At 41.3% G+C, this 18,350-nt stretch overlaps 1 protein-coding gene across 2 annotated transcripts in view; it reads left to right on the forward strand.

Moving 5' to 3' along the window:
• Positions 1–18,350, forward strand: part of MGAM (maltase-glucoamylase) — a 185,146-nt gene that overhangs the window by 54,682 nt on the left and 112,114 nt on the right. For both annotated transcript variants that reach the window (XM_058531697.1, XM_058531688.1), the window contains exons 26-38: positions 2,678–2,830; positions 3,434–3,631; positions 5,441–5,595; positions 6,709–6,877; positions 7,380–7,476; positions 8,338–8,450; positions 9,589–9,714; positions 10,805–10,933; positions 11,192–11,302; positions 11,616–11,678; positions 16,325–16,459; positions 16,937–17,024; positions 17,701–17,839. In XM_058531697.1, the coding sequence (XP_058387680.1) occupies positions 2,678–2,830; positions 3,434–3,631; positions 5,441–5,595; positions 6,709–6,877; positions 7,380–7,476; positions 8,338–8,450; positions 9,589–9,714; positions 10,805–10,933; positions 11,192–11,302; positions 11,616–11,678; positions 16,325–16,459; positions 16,937–17,024; positions 17,701–17,839 (1,676 nt within the window). The remainder of the gene's footprint in view (positions 1–2,677; positions 2,831–3,433; positions 3,632–5,440; positions 5,596–6,708; positions 6,878–7,379; positions 7,477–8,337; positions 8,451–9,588; positions 9,715–10,804; positions 10,934–11,191; positions 11,303–11,615; positions 11,679–16,324; positions 16,460–16,936; positions 17,025–17,700; positions 17,840–18,350) is intronic.

Here is an 18,350-nt window from a genome sequence, read left to right on the forward strand (position 1 = left end):
TAAAAATCCAAGGTTGCATGTGTTCCTAAAGGACCAGAGCACACTCTGGGGCCTGGGGTGGAGAAGTCAGAAGGTTAGGAGAGAAAAAAATTGAGGAGAGGCCAGAGCTAGAATGAACAGGGAGCTGCTGAGAAACTGGGATAAGGCAAAGTGGTCTTTTCATCCTTATTCCCTTATTTACCCCTCAGTCTTCTGTTCTCTCTGGCTGGAACAGAAGAAGAGCAAAGTTAGGAATGTGGGGAGCAAGAGTAGAGGAAAAGTGGATCTGAAAGTCATCGGCAAATGCCAGAAAGGTAAAGATAGGAGATGAGATTACCATTAAAATTTTGAAGGGCATTTTTTTTTTGCTGTATTGAAATATATAGATTCTCACTCCAACAGATATATTTTTAAGAAATGTTTTAAGTCAAACAATTTGGTAAGGCTAGCTAATGGCCGCTTATTTGGTTAGATGATAATAATAAAATAATTTCTTATCAGTTGTAATGAGACCTAAATATGTTGTAACCAGTTCCTCTGATATCATAGCTTTATGAGGTGTCCTTTCCCCAAATACTCCTTACTCCAGGGACCCCAAATGATCTGGGATTGGGGACTGCTCTGTCAGCATGGTTTGTGAGATACCTTCCAAATTTGGAGAAAATAAGTATATTTTGTCTTCAACTATAATGATATATTGATGACATTTGACATTTTGTCCTGACAACACACATTCAGGATACATATATTATAAAGTTAGAAATAAAGGATTGTATGGTTGATTATGTGCACAGCAAAGTGCAAGCCATTGGAGGGATGCATATACGAAAACAAACTCAATAAATGTTTGTTAAATAAATTAATTGTATATGACCAAAGGCACTCTTTTGTTGTTTGAATTTGGGTGGTGGGGAGACACAATTTATGTACATGAAACTACTGGGAAGAGGACAAGCTACCCAAACCAACACATAGGTTGGTGTAGCTAACAGTATATTAGATCTAATTTTGTCTTCAAAACTTAATGGAGTAGCTGAGCAAGTCCCTTGGAAAAGGCAGGGCTAGAGCTAGACTTTGAAAGATGGTGCATCAGGTAGAGTCTTTTTCAGCTGCAAGTGACAGGACACTCAGCAAAATGGTCGTTTAAACAAGTTGGGATTTTTTTCCTCATGCAATAAAAAGTTTAGAAAGAGATCAGTTGCTGGCATTGGTTCAGTGGCTCAAAGTTGTAAGGGTTCAGGTCTTTTCTTCTCTTGTGATTAGATGTGGCTGCTTAATTCCAGTCACTATGGCCCTGTTAAAGCAGGAAAAGAAGAGGAAACAGGAAAGAAAAGGTAAAGGTGAAGGGCAGGCCCTTAAATCAAGAAAGAAACACTTGGCCAGCAACTCCCAGTGGACTTGCAGTTACCTACTAGTGGCCAAAACTGTGTTACATGGATTAAAAATTTAGTTCTTAATTGGGAACTTTAATATTCTAAACTAACATAGTGAGTAAGAAGGGAACCTTAATGTAGGGCCGGCAACTGGCAGTGTATTCCACAAGTGGGCACCATTTAGGTATTCCTAGAAAGGGTGTGTGCCTAGATAAAGCATTCAAGGTTAAGATATCAGAATAAGCCAATATAAGGACTGAGAATAGCCTTACATTAGTCTGTGAATATTGTATAACTAGAAAAGTTAGGATTCACTTTTGGAAGGAGATCAGATTGGACAGATACTTGTGGTTAGGCTTTGGAGAATCTTTAGTGCCAAAATGAGAAAGGTCTGATCTAATTTTCAAAGGGTCTCATATTGATCCATGAATCAAGGCAGTGCCATTGTGAGAGCATTGCTCTCTGGGGTGGGATTTGTAGTACAGGGAAGTGTGAGATGAATTTAGACTGGGAAGAGACTGGAAGAAGAGTGATAATCCTTAGAATGTGATTTTATAGCTAGACAAATGAGGACTTCCACTGTGGAAATTGGTAGTTAAAGAAGAGACAAATATAAGAAAAATACATTAAAAAATGTTAAATAATTGAATTAGTGAGTGAGATTTAAAGAAGAAGGTTGCAAGTTTTGAGGCTTTGGACTTGGAGAAACGAAGAGGCTGGGATGTTTAGAAATGGAAGAAAATGTAATGATTTTGCCAACTCACTAATTTTGCAATTGATGAAACCGAGACCCAAAGAATTGAAATAGTTTGTCTATGTTTCCACAGCAGAGTGGAGATGAGAACCCAAGCCACATGATTCTTATTCCTGTGTTCTTGCCACACTCTTGTGTTCCAGGCCAGTGAGGGACACTGGTTTGGTGAATGGAAGGCAAGAAGATAAGCTCAATTAGGGATGACAATGTGTGTTGTGTGTGCTAGGCTACAAGGTGAAGTGCAGAAGAGAGCCTTTTTGACAAAATAAGGAGGAGGAAGAGGAGTCAAGGAAGGAAAGAGAAGGTGTGATCACAGAAGGTTTTATTTGACCTTATTTTTTTCAAAATTTTATGTACAGGATTCTGATAGAGTTGTGACATTTGCCCTGTTGCCACTGGATAATTCTCTCTTCCTCCCATATAGCTCTCTTCATATAAGCTCCAGTGGTATGTCACTTGGATTGTTGAGAGTCTGATCCGATTTCTATTTCTTTTCCTAAAAGAAGTTTCAGATATTGCAAGACCTTTGTTTTGATGATAAATTTTCTTGTCCTCTTCCCCATCCCTACAGGTTGCCCTTATCACAGATCTTGATCTTGTCCTGGGAGAAGCATACACTGTGGAGTGGAACCTGAAGATAAAGGATGAAGAAAAAATAGACTGTTATCCTGATGAGAATGGTGCTTCCGCAGAAAACTGTAATGCCCGTGGCTGTGTTTGGGAGGTAACCATGCTGACAGTGTTAATGTACATTAAAATCCCTACAGCACCAGTATCTATGTCACTACTTAAAATCCATAGAAAGAAAGGTCTTCCAGGGGGCCAGCCCAGTGGCATAGTGGTTAAGTGCGCGTACTCTGCTTTGGTGGCCCGGGGTTCACGGGTTAGGATCACGGGCGCACACCGACACACTGCTTGTCAAGTCATGCTGTGGCAGTGTCCTATGTAAAGTGGAGGAAGGTGGGCACGGATGTTAGCCCAGGGCCAATCCTCCTCAGCAAAAAGAGGACGATTGGCATCAGATGTTAGCTCAGGGCTAATCTTCCTTCCAAAAAAAAAAAAAAGAGAGAGAGAAAAAAAGGAAGGACTTCCAAAGGAACCTGAGTTTTTATCTGGATGTGAAGGATAGGTAGAGACAGGAGTGGTACATTTTCTTACAAATATTTTGCATGGAGACCAGGAATTTAAACTTATGTCACTACCAAAGAGTTATGTAAGGAAATGAGGGATGATCTGGCTTTACCTCCCTGGAAATTGTTTTTATAGACCCTTTATATTTGATAATCCTAGGAGCACATGCTGAGCTGACTTTGGCTTTGCTTTTCAGGCATCCAATTCTTCTGGAGTCCCTTTTTGCTATTTCGTCGATGATCTATACTCTGTCAGTGACATTCAGTATGACTCCCTTGGGGCCACAGCTGTCCTCTATTTAAAGTCTTCTTATGCTTATGCTTTGCCCTCAATACCGGTGAACTCCCTCCATCTGAATGTGACCTACCATAAGGATGACATGCTGCAGTTTAAGGTATGTGTTTACAGTATATGTATCTAGTACTGACTAGGCCCTTTTCAGTTCCATTATTTTTTTTCTGGTCCAAGTTACTGTACCCTAAAATAAGTTTGCTTTTCTAAGTTAACCATGCTATAGTATACCAGATCATTACCCTAAAAGCAATGAGAAACCATTGAAGGAATAGTGAGACCTGTTCTAATGTGCATTTTGCAAAGATTGCTGTGTCTACTGTAAGGAAAATTGTTTGGAGGACAAGAGTGAAAAGTGAGAGACATGTTAGGAGGCTACCAGGTAGGTTATCCATGTGAGGGATAGAGCTTAGACTGGGCGCAGGAAAGTAGATGGAGAACAGTGGACATCTTTGAGAGACTGAGGAGGTAGGATTATAGGATCTGGTGATGATGGCAAGTAGGTGACGAGGGAGAGGGAAGCGTCAGGAATGATTACCATGTTTCTACCTTGTGTCTCTAAATGAATGGTGGTGACTTTAACTGGAAGGGGGACATTGAAAAGGTTTGGGCTTGGGCAAAATAAGATGATGAGTTCAGTTTTGGACACTGAATTTGGGATATCTATGAAATAGCTAGGAAAGTGTAGAGATCTCTTTCTTTTCTATGATTTAATTACATCTAAGGACTAATGATGGGCTGTTTTTATGTCTATTTCTCTACTTACTTGTAAGTTTCTCAAAGACAGGAATTTATCCTTTCATCATTATGTTTCTAAAATCTAACACAGAGCTGGTAGATAGTTAGCAGTGAGATGTTTATTGAGAGAGTAAATGAAAGACAGCAGGCATGCCTAAGAGTTTCTTCACAATCTAATATCAGCCTGGACTATTAGTTTTGTCATACCTTGCAATGCAGAGATGATGCTGTTTTATATTTCTATCCTCACCATAGCACTGGTGTATGGTAGGCACCTAATGGGTTTGAAATAAATGAATTTGCTTGGCTTTCCAGCTTTAACTCTTTCCTATTCTACCTCTTGATCATATAGCAGCTCTCTCCAAAATGTTTACCTCTTTCTGACCCTGCTTTAATGCTATGTGCCTTTTTAATTATTTCTCTACCGGGAATGACTTGATCTCCTTACTGTGCTCGGTTAATGGCTGCAAAGCTTTTAGGACTCAGCCTGCACATTCCCCTTGAGACCATCTCAGTCTCCCAGAAACAGTATTAGGCATTTCCTTCCTTCTAATCTCACAACACTTCTCCATAGCTCTATGTTATCACAGATCACCCAGATGTTGTGGGTACTTCATTTTCACTTCCCATTAGCACGTGAATTTCTTAAAAACAATAAGTGTGCCTTATTCAGTTGAGTTATCCCTAGTGTCTAGTACAGTATCAAGCAGGAATATAATAGATACTCAATGAATCAATTTAGATCCCATTTTTAGCAAGGGCATCTATGATTATTTTAATCAAATAGAGTTCATGTTTTTTGGGGGGGGACTTTTTTTTTAATTCACAAAAGTTTTCAAGTATTCACATACACTCATAGATGTACACAGAAAGTAAGCAATGATATAGTCACAAATACCAGACTGATTCCAGACTAATTTTCCAAGACAATACCAATGTCAAAGTGATTGTGTTATTGTACTAGAGGCCTGAAAAATGAGATATGACAGACTCAGATCAAATGTTAAATCTGACATTGTTCTTTGATATGTTAATTAAGTCCCTAGTATCATGAGCTTAAAGTAGACAAAGAAATATAACATTCAGACTCTTTGTCAAAGACATCCAGTTTCGGCTAAGGGTGTAGATTTCAAGAGTACTATTCTTACCTAAAATCTGTTTCCTCTGGCCCTAGATTTATGATCCCAACAACAATCGGTATGAAGTCCCAGTCCCTCTCAACATACCCGGGGTTCCATCCAGCACCTCTGAGAATCGACTCTATGGTGTCCTCATTAAGAAGAATCCATTTGGGATTGAAATTCGCCGGAAGAGTACAGGCACTGTAATGTAGGTGGCTCCTTGTCTCATTTGGAATTGATGGTTACCTGCACATTCATTGCCAGGTCCACTGTCCTTGGAGACCTCCTGGCTCAAAGCATCACACTATCCATTTCCAGATTCATGAATAAGTTCTTTCCTCCGAGTCTGTTCTTAAGAGAAATTTTTAGTCCCCTGGGAGTAGTTACTAGTGCAGTTGCATGTACCTAGGGATTCATTCAACAAATGTTTATGGAGTGCTTCCTCTGGTATTTGTGGTTATAGAAGATGAGGTCTCTCTTCTCAAGACAAAAAAATAATAAGTAAATAGCAAAGATAATTTAAGTTAAAATTTAAATAAGTAGGTTTAGATAGTGACAACTGCTATGTGGGAAAAAGAGCAGGGTGATTGAGAGTTGTGGGAGGTTACTGCTTTGATACTGAGGTCAGAGTAGGTCTCTTCAAGTAGGTGACATTTAAAATAGGCCCTGGATGGGGAGAAGGAGCAACCCATGTGGAGATCTAGGGGAAGAGGAAGAACATTTTAAATAGATGGACTAGTGGGAGCACAGGCCATGAACCAGGAGCAAACTTGGCATATTAAGGGGAAAAAGAAGTCCAATGTGGTTGGAGCCATGTAGTAAGTAAGGCAGTGAATGGTGGGAGATGAAGCTGGGATTTAGGTGGGCTTCAGATCAGATATGACCTTGAAGACTTCATAAGATGTTTTAATGAGAAATCACTGAAGAATTGTAAACAGGGGAGGGACATGATGTGAGATACTCTCAAAAAATATCACTCTGGATACCATGTAGTAAAGGAGCTGTAGGGGAGCAAGAGTGGAAGGCGGGGCCGGTATGGAGTGGTAGCAGGTGAGATGGCGAGAAGGCATTAGATTTGGGGTTCTGGAGGGAGAACTGAAAGGAGGTAGTGAGAGGAAAATAGAGGCATGAAGGCTGTCTCCCGGGCTTTTAGCAAGTGCATCTACGATTATTTTAGATTTTATGTTTTGTTTGGGAGATTAACAGGGTTAATCAAGAGTTGTGGGAGGGAATCAAGAGTTCAATTGTCCTTGAAAAGTCAGCAACTTGAAGCCAATAGAATAGCGCCTTTCTTTTCCAAATATACTTTTTTGTTTTGCAGTTGGGACTCTCAGATCCTTGGTTTCACCTTCAACGACATGTTCATCCGTATCTCCACTCGCCTTCCCTCCCAATACCTCTATGGTTTTGGGGAAAATGAGCACACAGCCTTTCAGAGAGACTTGAACTGGCACACGTGGGGAATGTTTTCCCGAGACCAACCCCCAGGGGTAAGGGCAGAGCATTTGGGATCTGTGTGTCTGCCTCTCTCCACACTGTGTACGCTTCATGCTTCATCTTCCCCGACTCAACTTGGATGGTCACATTCTGCTTTTAGACAAGAGGGCCAGTTCTTGGGCTCCTTTATTTCTCATGTGTTTAATTTAGTTCGTAAAGAAGACTAGACACGGGGCGGCCCCGTGGCGTAGCGATTAAGTGCGGGCGCTTCGCTGCTGGCGGCCCAGGTTCGGATCCTGGGCGTGCACTTATGCACTGCTTGTCAGGCCATGCTGTCACGGTGTCCCATATAAAGTGGAAGAAGATGGGCACAGACGTTAGCCCAGGGCCAGTCTTCCTCAGCAAAAAAAAAGAGGAGGATGGGCATGGGTGTTAGCTCAGGGCTGATCTTCCTCATAAAAAACAGAAAGAAGACTAGACATAGCTATCAATTTTTGTTGAGTTTCCTTCTCATGTCTTTAACCTCTTACTACTTCTTCTCCATGACTCTCCCAGTACAAGAAGAATTCCTATGGTGTGCACCCCTACTACATGGGACTGGAGGAGGATGGCAATGCCCACGGGGTGCTCCTGCTAAACAGCAATGCCATGGGTAAGGTGATGCCAGCGTCTCTCCTTATTTTTGTGAACCACTCATTCTTGAGGAACTTTGGAATGTATTTGACCTAGCTGCCCCTGAAGTCAAAATTATTATGTTGCCTGCAGATGTTTTTCCTTTTTGTCTTTCTGTTTAGCCTTTCTGTTTATTTCAGTTCAGTAACATGGTAACAAGAATTAACTCAACTTTTGTTTGGCAAAAATCATGTAAGAAGGGATAGCAGAACCAAGCAAGTCCCAGACATCCTGGAGGTCAGCCAATGGGAGCCATCCATATAATCTGAGTTGTTGATGAAGCTATGGGTCAGAGCACTCGCTCTGAGGGTATGAGGTCATGAAGAAAATTTGTATGGTATACTGGAAAGGGGGTGGAAAATCAGGAGGTAGGGGTGAAAGCATGCATGTAAAAACTGGTGAAATATGAATAAGGTCTATACCTGACGTTAACAGTATTATATCAATGTCAGTTTCCTGGTTTTTGAGAATGTACAGGGATTATGGAAGATGTTATCATTTGGGGAAGCTGGGGGAAGTGTACAAGGGAACTCTCAGTGCTATTTTGCATCTTCTTGTAAGTCTTAAACTATTCTAAAATAAAAGTTATCATGATAATTTTAAAAAGAGCAGAATGACGAAACATGTAAGATAATAAAGAACACCAAAGGGAAAAAATGCAGAGGTGGCACCCTGGAGACTTTCACTTAACTTCTTCAGTTCTGTGTAGGTATAGTAAAAATGCTTTCTCTCAATACTCTACAGTAGAGAAGCATAGGATGAGGAAGAAGGTGTGAATTTCAGGGGTAAATTCCTCACCTTGAAGTTTTCGAGCTTTATTAGTATTTTCCTGTATTTTCAGATGTGACATTCCAGCCCATGCCTGCCTTGACATACCGCACCACAGGAGGAATTCTAGACTTTTATGTGCTCTTGGGGCCAACTCCAGAGATTGTCACTCAGCAGTACACTGAGGTAGGAGAGAATTCAACTGGTTACCAAGTATTTATACAGCACATTCTGAGTGTCAAAACCCACGTTCATTGATATAGCTCTCAAATGATAACTGGAATTGTTGGTCTTTCTGGGAGACAAGTCTATTGTAGTATAAGGAGCAATAACTACATATCAATAACAATTAAATTTGTAGCCTCTGAAAGCATTGAAGAGTATCAGAAGTAGTAGTGGTGCCAGTGGTGGTGGTGGCAGTGGCAATGGTGGTGGTAGTGGTGAAAGGTGGTGCTGGTAGGTGATGGTAGTGATTGTGGTAGTGGTGCTGGAGGTTGTGGTGGTGGATGATGGTGATGGTGGTGATGGTGGTGGTAGTGGTGGTAAAGGTTGTGATGGTGGATGATGGTGATGGTGGTGGTGGTGGTGGAGGTTGTGATGGTGGATGATGGTGATGGTGGTGATGGTGGTGGTGGTGGTGGAGGTTGTGATGGTGGATGATGGTGATGGTGGTGGTGGTGGTGGTGGTAAAGGTTATGATGGTGGATGACGGTGGTGATGATGGTGGTGGTGGTGAGGTGGTTGTGATGGTGGAGCTGGTGATGATGATGTGATGGTGTTGTTATTTTGGTGGTGGTGGTGGTCACAGTAGTCTTGACAGTTGTTTTGGCAGCATCAACAAACATGTATATAAAACTTACTGTATGCCACTGATATAGTGCTTACTGAATATCAGAGCACTTTATGTATATTAACACATGCAGTCCTCACAGAAACACTAAGAAGCAAATACTATTGTTATTCCCAATTTACAGGTGAAGAAAATGAAGCACAAAGAGGTTATTTAACTTTTGCCCAGAGTCACATAGCCAGCAGAGATTGGTAACCCAGGCATTTGCCTCTGGATTCTGTGTTTTTAACCAGCAAGCTAGACTGCCTCTAGGAATCAGACTAAAATAAGATTTTGCAAAATTCCTAGAGAAGAAGGTCAAGTCTAGCAGGGAGCTTTCTCCAAGGTATCCCAGTGGCTCTGCATCCTCTGTGTCTCTGGATTTGAATCGGTTGCTTGTCTAACTTGGGGCACTGGAAAAGTATTCTTATTACTTTGTGCATTTCAATCCAGTTTCTCCTTTTTAAGGACTAATGTTTTCTGTCTATTTTCTAGTTGATTGGTCGACCAGTGATGGTTCCTTACTGGTCCTTGGGGTTTCAGCTGTGTCGCTATGGATACGAGAATGACACTGAGATTGCCAGCTTGTATGATGACATGGTGGCTGCCCAGATCCCCTATGTACGTTCTTAATCTGTGGAGTCCTGGCTCTGGGACCTCACAGCCAACCTCAGTTGTCTCTGTATTTGGATTAGGTTGTCTGATTTATGTGGGTTTCTATAAAGTTAGAAAGTGCTTTCTCATAGAATATCACACTGAAGCTCACCCCAACCCAGCAATACAAGTGGGAGTCATTGTCGCCATTTTAAAGAGTCACAGTGAGTTGCAAAAGCAGGATATAGGTCCAGCTTTGGGGCTCTTTTTACTATATCATATTTCCATTTCTTTTACATGACTTCAAAACGTTTAGTCAAAAACGCCCTTGGTACCATAAGAATAAATGGTTCCCCAAACTGTAGTTTTGTTTAATTTAAAAAAATCAACCCAAATCCAGTCAGACCATTGTGTTTGTAGATAAGACCTCAGTTCCAACACATTGCTGGTGCTGCAGAAAGTGTTCCCTCGCTTTAAGCTAATCCCTGGTTGAATGTAGGGGTCTTGGGACTGGGTTCCAGAGGGAATGTGTGTGAAGTGAACCCTGTCCTTCACTTGAGGACAAGAGGGGTCCAATAGTCAGAGAATTGATCCTATGAACCACTTACATACTTAATTTTATTCTATTTATTTTTCTATTGTTTATAATTATTCCTACTAATGGAAAGTATAGCATGCAATAGTTCATTCTTAATAAGAAAGTTTATTTGATAAGCTTGTTTGATAACCCCCAGGATCGGATATTCCACAACAATTACAGGTTTTCCCTTGGGTTTTTTTTTTGGTAGACTTACCATCCATGTTATATTAGTACTGGCTAATTTACGTTATATTATTTTCTCTGAACATGAGCCACTGATACCAGGGGCAGCCTTTTGGGGGAGGTAACCACAATCACTCCTTATATTGGCCGTTTACAAGGCACTTTCTCATCCGCTGTTTTCATTCATCCTCACAACAGCCCTGCCAGATAGCATTATCATCCTATATTTTGCTAATTTAGTTTTTTTTTCTATTTTATGACTGAAAATTTGAAAATCGCAGGTTCTGGGAAATTCATCTGAAACTTGGACTTTTACAACGAGTAGCCGCTCAGTGTCCTTGTGTGTTCCCCCAGGACGTGCAGTACTCGGACATCGACTACATGGAGCGGCAGATGGACTTCACCCTCAGCCCCAAGTTTGCTGGACTCCCAGCTCTGATTACTCGCATGCATGATGACGGGATGCGGGTCATCCTCATTCTGGTTAGTCCCTATGTGAATGGGTAGAGTCTGCTTAGCAGAGTGAGGGGGTTTTGGTGGAGAAAACTTCATATTGTGTTTCCCTCCATGTTATGAGTAGAGAAGTTGAGGTTCAATATGAAAAGTGTGTTTCCCAGAATTTGCAGAAGCTCTACAGTTCAGGTGGAACTTAATGCTTTCTCTTTGAAGAATTCTTCTTTTTTGCATCCTGAGTCAATTTCTGGCTTTAGTTTTCTCACCTGACCTGTGCTTTGACTTCAGGACCCAGCCATTTCTGGCAATGAGACACAGCCCTATCCTGCATTCACTCGGGGTGTGGAAGATGATGTCTTCATCAAAGCTCCAGATGGTGGAGGCATTGTCTGGGGAAAGGTATGATCCTGGCGGAGATCCACTGATCCCAAGCCCGGGGGTGGGTAACTGTTAGTGTGTTTGTACAAGTTGTTTTTTGGCCTTTTCCATTTGGGCTCTGAGACCAGAAGTTCTCATTTTCTCAATATTTGTCAAAACAGTTAAGGAATTTTTAAGGAATCCATGTGCACTGTGGGACCACTTTTCTCTAGATCAATCCTACAAGAAAATCAAAGTATTATCACCCCTAAGACCGTGGTTTATTGTTTCTTAGGAAAAACTATATAAGAGAAATTACCTAGTGCATTGGTTTTGAACCTTTTTCTCTCCACAGGTCTGGCCTGATTTTCCTGATGTTGTTGTAAATGCATCCCTTGACTGGGATAGTCAAGTGGAGGTAAAGGGCTCTTTGTGGATGTTGGGTGAAATCAGGGTTGGCGGGAAGGTGCAGCCATGCTCAGCATACTGGACATCTGTATGCCATGAGTGTGGGTATAGTGAGGGAAGAACACTTAGGGAGCATGTCCTGTGTTTCTGTCTGTGTACCAGTTACTCTACGTGTAATATTTTACTCCCAGCTGGGAGGTGGGTATTATTATCCTCAGCATAACTAAGACTCAGAGAGCTTAAATTATTTGTCCATGGTTTTAGGCGACAGAGTGGTGATTTCACATCCGAAATTCCAAAGACCCATGAAATTTCCACTGGATGATAGCTCCAAGAAATACTATCTTTTCCCTGAATTAGTATATTTGTTGTTGTTGCCTTGAGTATCCCTTTTAAACAGAATCTCCCACCCCTGTCTTTAGTGATTGAGTCTTTTTCTCTGTGCATCTCTTTGTTAGGGACAGTCTCTTCCATCTTACCTCTTATAAATCCTCCCATCCTTCCTTAGGTTTCTTTTACCTCCTAGTTTCCAGCCTTATGTTAAAACTTGCTCTCTCCTGGGAATAGATTTTTACTAGTAAAAGATCTCAGATAAAGATTCAAGGAAGAGCATCTAGCTTCCTGTTCTCTCTGTTGCTTCTCAGAGAAGATCACTTGAAGTTTGGTGGTCCAGGCAGCCCACATGCATGCAAGAATCTACCAGGTCAGAGATGTTCAGGGTCATGGGCTCCTTGACTTTTATTTATTTATTTTCCTTTTTAGTATTTTACCCCCAGCTTAATTGAAGTACAACTGACAAATAAAATTGTATATATTTAAACTGTACAATGTGATGATTTGGTATGTATATATATATCGTGAAATAATTACCACAATTAGGTTAATTAACATATCCATTACCTCACATAGTTACTATTTGTGAGTGTGTATGGTGAGAATGCTTAAGATCTCTCTTAGCAACTTTTAAGTATACAATACAGTATTATTAACTATAGTCACCATGCTGTATATTACATCCTCAGAACTTATTCATCTTACAAATGAAGGCTTGCACTCTTTGGCCAGCATCTTCCGATTTCCCCCATCCCCTAGCCCCTGGTAACCACCATTCTACTGTCTGTTTCTATGAGTGTAACATTTTTTTTTAGATTCCACATATAAATAAGATCATACGGTATTTGTCTTTCTTTGTCTGACTTATTTCACTTAGCATAATGTCCTCTAGCTTTATCCATGTTATAGCAAATGGCAAGATTTCCTTCTTTCTCATGGCTGCATAATATTCCATTGTATATATTTGTATACCACATCTTTTTTCTCCATTCATCTTTTGATGGACACTTCAATTGTTTCCACATCTTGGCTATGGTGAATAATGCTGCAGTGAACATGGGAGTGCAGATATATCTTTGAGATACTAATTTCATTTCCTTTGGATATACACCCCGAAGTGGGATTGCGGACTCATAAGGTAGTTCTATTTTAAATTTTTTGAGGAACCTCCAAACTGTTTTCCATAGTGGCTGCACCAATTTATATTCCCACCAACAGTGCACAAGGGTTGCCTTTTCTCCACCTCCTTGCTAACACTTGTTATCTCTTGTCTTCTTGAGAACGGACATTCCAGCAGATGTGAGGTGATATCTCACTGTGGTTTTGATTTGCATGTCCCTGATGATTAGTCATGGTGACCACCTTTTCATGTGCTTGTTGGCCATTTGTATGTCTTTGTTGGAAAAATGTCTATTCAGGTCCTTGTCCTTTTGTGTTTTTTTTGCTGAGGCAGATTCACTCCAAGCTAACATCTGTGCCAATCTTCCTCTATTTTGTATGTGGGTCACCGCCACAGCATGGCTGCCAATGAGCTGTCTAGGTCCGTGCCCGCAAACTGAACCCAGGCCACCAAAGCAAATTGCACTGAACTTAACCCAGAGGCCGTGGGGCCGGACCCGCTTGTCCATTTGTTAGTAAGTTTATTTTTTATTTTGCTGTTGAGTTGTGTAAGTTCCTTATATATTTTGGATTTTAACTTCTTATTAGATATACAATTGGCAAATATTTTCTCCCATTCCACAGGTTGCCTTTGCATTTTGCTGATTGTTTCCTTTGCTGTGCAGAAGGTTTTTAGTGTGGTGTAGTCCCACTTGTTTATTTTTGCTTTTGTTGCTTGTGCTTTTGGTGTCAAGTCCAAAAAATCCTTGCCAACACCAATGTGAAGGAGCTTTTTACCTATGTTTTCTTCTGGGATTTTAATGGTTTCAGGTCTTACATTTAAGTCTTTAATTCATTTTGAATTAATTTTTATGTGTGGTGTAAGATAGGGGTCCAGTTTCATTGTTTTGCATGTGGCTGTCCATTTTTCCCAGCACCATTTATTGAAGAGACTGTCCTTTCCCCATTGTGTGTTCTTGGCACCTTTGTCAAAGAATAACTGACTACATAGGTGTGGGTTTATTTCTGGGCTTTCTGTTCTGTTCCATTGGTCTATGTGTCTGTTTTTATGGCAGTGCCATGACTTTTAAATCATTATGCTGGGAAAGGGGCTGCTTTGGCAGTCAAGAGGTTGGCTACCACTATATGAGCCCCACAATTCATCAGCCATTAGGCAATACTGCCACCTTGAGGGCATTTAGAAATCTGAGGGGCAGTTTTGGTTATCACAAGGGGAGCACCAATTGGCATTTAGTGGGCAGTGACCAGCGGGATGCCCATAGTTCTAATTGCAGAGATTTCCACCAAGAATTCTCCTGCCCCAAATGCCAATTGTGCCTGTGATAAGAAACGTTTCATTAGGGGGTCATGGTGTCTATTAGGTAGCACATAGGAGATTCTCAGTAGACAGAATAATTATGACTATTTGTTTTAATAATACCCACTTGATGAGGTTGGTGGGGATGAGGCTACTGATGTCTAGGACCAGCCTGGCTGAGGGTAGTATAAAACAAACAAACCGCAGGAAGCCTATGAAAAGGAGATTTCTGGGTCTGAAGCACAGGGATTCAATTCAGTAAGGCTAGGACGGGGTCTAGGAATTGCATTTTGGTAGCACATAATGGATTGTGATAAGTGATCCTGGGGCCAGACACACAGGTAGGTACATCACGAGTTGGGGACAAGGGAAAGTGAGGGCAGAAGCAACAAGGCAAGAGTCGAATATAGACAGGAGTGAAGTGAGCCAGTACCTTGGAAAGTGGCAGAACACTTTTCATTTCATGGGTAAAGGTCATCAGAGCACCTTTTAGTGAGGTTAATGGATCGAAATTGGTCAAATGTCTCACTTGTATCCCATATGAGATTCAATTATGACTCAGACATGGCTGGTATTGACTCTGTTTATTCTAATCCTTCTTTCCCCTCCCCTCCCCCGTGTTTCTAACCCTGCCTGAGCTGGAGCACTCTGTTTCTGTTGAAAGGTTCTCTTCTTCTGGTTCCATGTTTCTACCTCTATTTTCTAACAAAAAGGCATCCTTGGTATGCCTTCTTTTCATGAGATTCTCAGTGATGTGGCTCACTACCATCTCTCTTCTCTGTGAGCGGGATCCCTGTGTTCTGATCCATTTCTTGTTTTCTTCTTTGTGATCCTTTTTTGCCCTTTATCTAGACATATGGGTTCCTACTTTCCTTTTGTCTATTGTGTATAAGAACTCGGGGTTCCCGGGACCAATTCCTCTACCTGTTGTTTCCCCTCCACCCTTGCTACCAGCATTATTTAGCTCTTTAACTCTTAAAATGCACTGATAAACATAGAGGAACCTATTTACTGAAACATACAAAGGACTGTAAAGTTCCAAAACAAGCAGCATGGGCTACATAGAAATTTATGAATATTTGCTGCCACTAAGTGGTGTGAATTCACCATTATACACTGAGCGTTTATTTTATGTCAGGTCCTTAACTAAGCGCTGTGGGGAATATGAAGATCAATCAGAAGAATATAACACAAGGTCCTCGGTATCATAAAGCTTACACTACAGTTTAGAAGTTATGCATTGGATCCACTTTCCTGGTTAAAATAAAGACACGTCTTTCATTATTTGAGGAAGATAAAGAGAAGGGGAAATTGAAACTTCCTCTTTAATCCTCCCAATTGACTTGACACACGTCAGTAGTTTTCAGGTGATTCTGAAACTATGGAAAACACAGATGCATACTAGTTAGATAGTCTCATATAATAAAATGCAATCTTACCTCTCACCCCCTTTCCCCAATAGGAATGAGATAGGAGAAGATTACCTGGATGTTTCTTTCCAACCTGTTGACGATGCATCTGATGTCTGCCCCTTTCAAGCTGCAGTCTCTCCCTGGCTCGTGCTTTGTCTTTGAGGAGTGCTTAGGAAATTGCAGGACATAAGTTGAGGGTTGGGCATCTAACACATGAGGTAGTGAGTTCAGGGTGTTGATTGCTACCATTCATGTTGATACAAAGAGGAAAAGTCCATGGAGGCTTTCCACATGCTAAGAAGGTGTCTAATTTGTGCTAATTTCTCTTCTTTGCACTCATTGTATTTCAAAAAAGCTGAAAACATTATGTAAGCTCTGTTTGGATTATCTATCATATGTAGTGTGTTGCTTTGCATGAGTTAAGCTCTCAGGAAATGCCTGTTTGCTGTCTAATATAGTTATTTGGGACGAATAATTTATATCTAATTTTTACAGCTATACCGAGCTTATGTGGCCTTCCCAGACTTTTTCCGTAATTCAACCGTCAGATGGTGGAAGAGGGAGATGGAAGAACTATACACCAATCCACGAGATCCAGAGAAGAGCTTGAAGTTTGATGGCATGTGGATTGTACGTGTGTGTGTTTGTGTCTGTGTACATGTGGATGGGTGCGTTTCTCTCTTTGTGTGTCAAAGCATGTGTATCACTGACCTTTAATCAAGGAGGATGATAATCATCTAAGAAAGACTTTGGACATGTCAGGCTGCAATTCCTCAAGTCAGGAGTGGAGCATCCTGGATGCTCCTCATACCCTGTACCTGCCCGAAGTCCCTGCTGTAAAACTCCAAGGTGATTGCCAGGAATTCCTTGGATCTGAGCCTGGCCTCACACTCTGAGAGGGAATTTTTTAAAAATCCTTTAGGCAGTCATTCTGTAGGGCTTAAACGATCTTTCTAATCAGTTCTCAACTGGATTTGATGAGTCTCTCTGGGCTGCTATCTTGGGATTACTGGATGGTGAGTGATTTATTCACTACTTCCTTGTCTCTGAGTTGACAGGATGTAATTGTTTTAAAAAGTAAGACATCTCTGTATCTGACGTTTCTAGGATATGAATGAACCGGCAAGCTTTGTGAATGGGGCAGTTCCTTCAGGCTGCAGGAATGCCACCCTGAACCACCCTCCCTATATGCCATGTAAGGATCCTTGGCCCTCTCTGCTGGCTGAGCTGTGGCTACAAAGACTGACCCCCGCAAGATCCCAGCAGCCAGGGGTTTATCCTGACTGCTCAGGGCACATACTGGTGCTGTGGTTTTTGGGGGGCCAAAGGCAAGTATGCTTCAAGCACTTTACCCAGTTGGGTGTGTGCAAGTTTCTGGCCCTGTTGGATGAATTTCTCGAATTTGTTCAGAAAACACTTAGTGGTAATGTCTCCAAAGTATTCTACACCTGAGTTTCTTACTTCTTCAGGTTTATGTTAATTCTTCCACAGGAATTTGTTGTGCCACCAGGGGGGCAGAAAGTAGCAACTTCCCCTGATCATGGAGTCGATGGACTTTGGGGTTATACACGTTTGCACATCTTGGCTTCAGAGATTATACTCTCTGTGAATTGTGTGACCTTCGGCAGATTACTTGATGTTTCCAGATCTCAATTTTTTAAACTCTAAAAAGAGGATAATGATGTCTTCTTCATAGAATTATGATAAGAATTACATGAAATAATTTACACGCTAAAAGCCTAGATGGAAGCCTGTCATATAGTGAGTGTCTGACAACTGTGTGGTCTTCCCCATGCCCCTGCTTTCTCCTGGAGCACATTCTTGGATCAGGATCAGAGGTGGCTTTTACATCACTAGATCTTTCTCCTCAGATCTGGAGGCCAGGGACAGTGGTCTGAGCAGCAAGACCCTGTGCATGGAGAGTGAGCAGATCCTGCCAGACGGCTCCGTGGTGAGGCACTACGATGTGCACAGCCTGTACGGGTGGTCCCAGACCAGACCCACGTATGAGTGAGTCACCATCTCCCATATCCAATCCATATCACCTGCAGTGACAGCCAGTGACTGATGAAGCTGCCTTGCTTTTCCTTTCGTTCCCCTTTCCAAGGGTTAATAAGATTTTAATTATAATTATGTAATAATTCTTATTTATTAAACAAACATTCATAATTGTAGAGCCGGGCCCTGTAATTACAGTTAGGAGAATAGATTTAAATAAGGTATGGTCCTCCCAACGAGAAACTAATAGTCTTGGTGGAGGAGACACACGTGGAGACACCAGCAATGATTACACAGTGTGGCTGATGCTATAATAACTATAGTTGTAAGAAACAAAGAGAGCACAGAGGACTGGACATCTCTTTCCTTTATTTCAAAAGTGACCCATCTCCACTGGGATTTTTTTTCTTTTTTGGTCATTCTTGTTGGATAGCCAACTGGCATTCTATTGAATTAGCACTGTCCCATTTTGTGTGCTCAGTCAATGAATCATAAGAATTATCCTAAGGAAAGCCTTATAAAG

The sequence above is a fragment of the Diceros bicornis genome, chromosome 3 (genome assembly GCF_020826845.1).
Source record: "Diceros bicornis minor isolate mBicDic1 chromosome 3, mDicBic1.mat.cur, whole genome shotgun sequence".
Taxonomy (NCBI): Eukaryota; Metazoa; Chordata; class Mammalia; order Perissodactyla; family Rhinocerotidae; genus Diceros; species Diceros bicornis.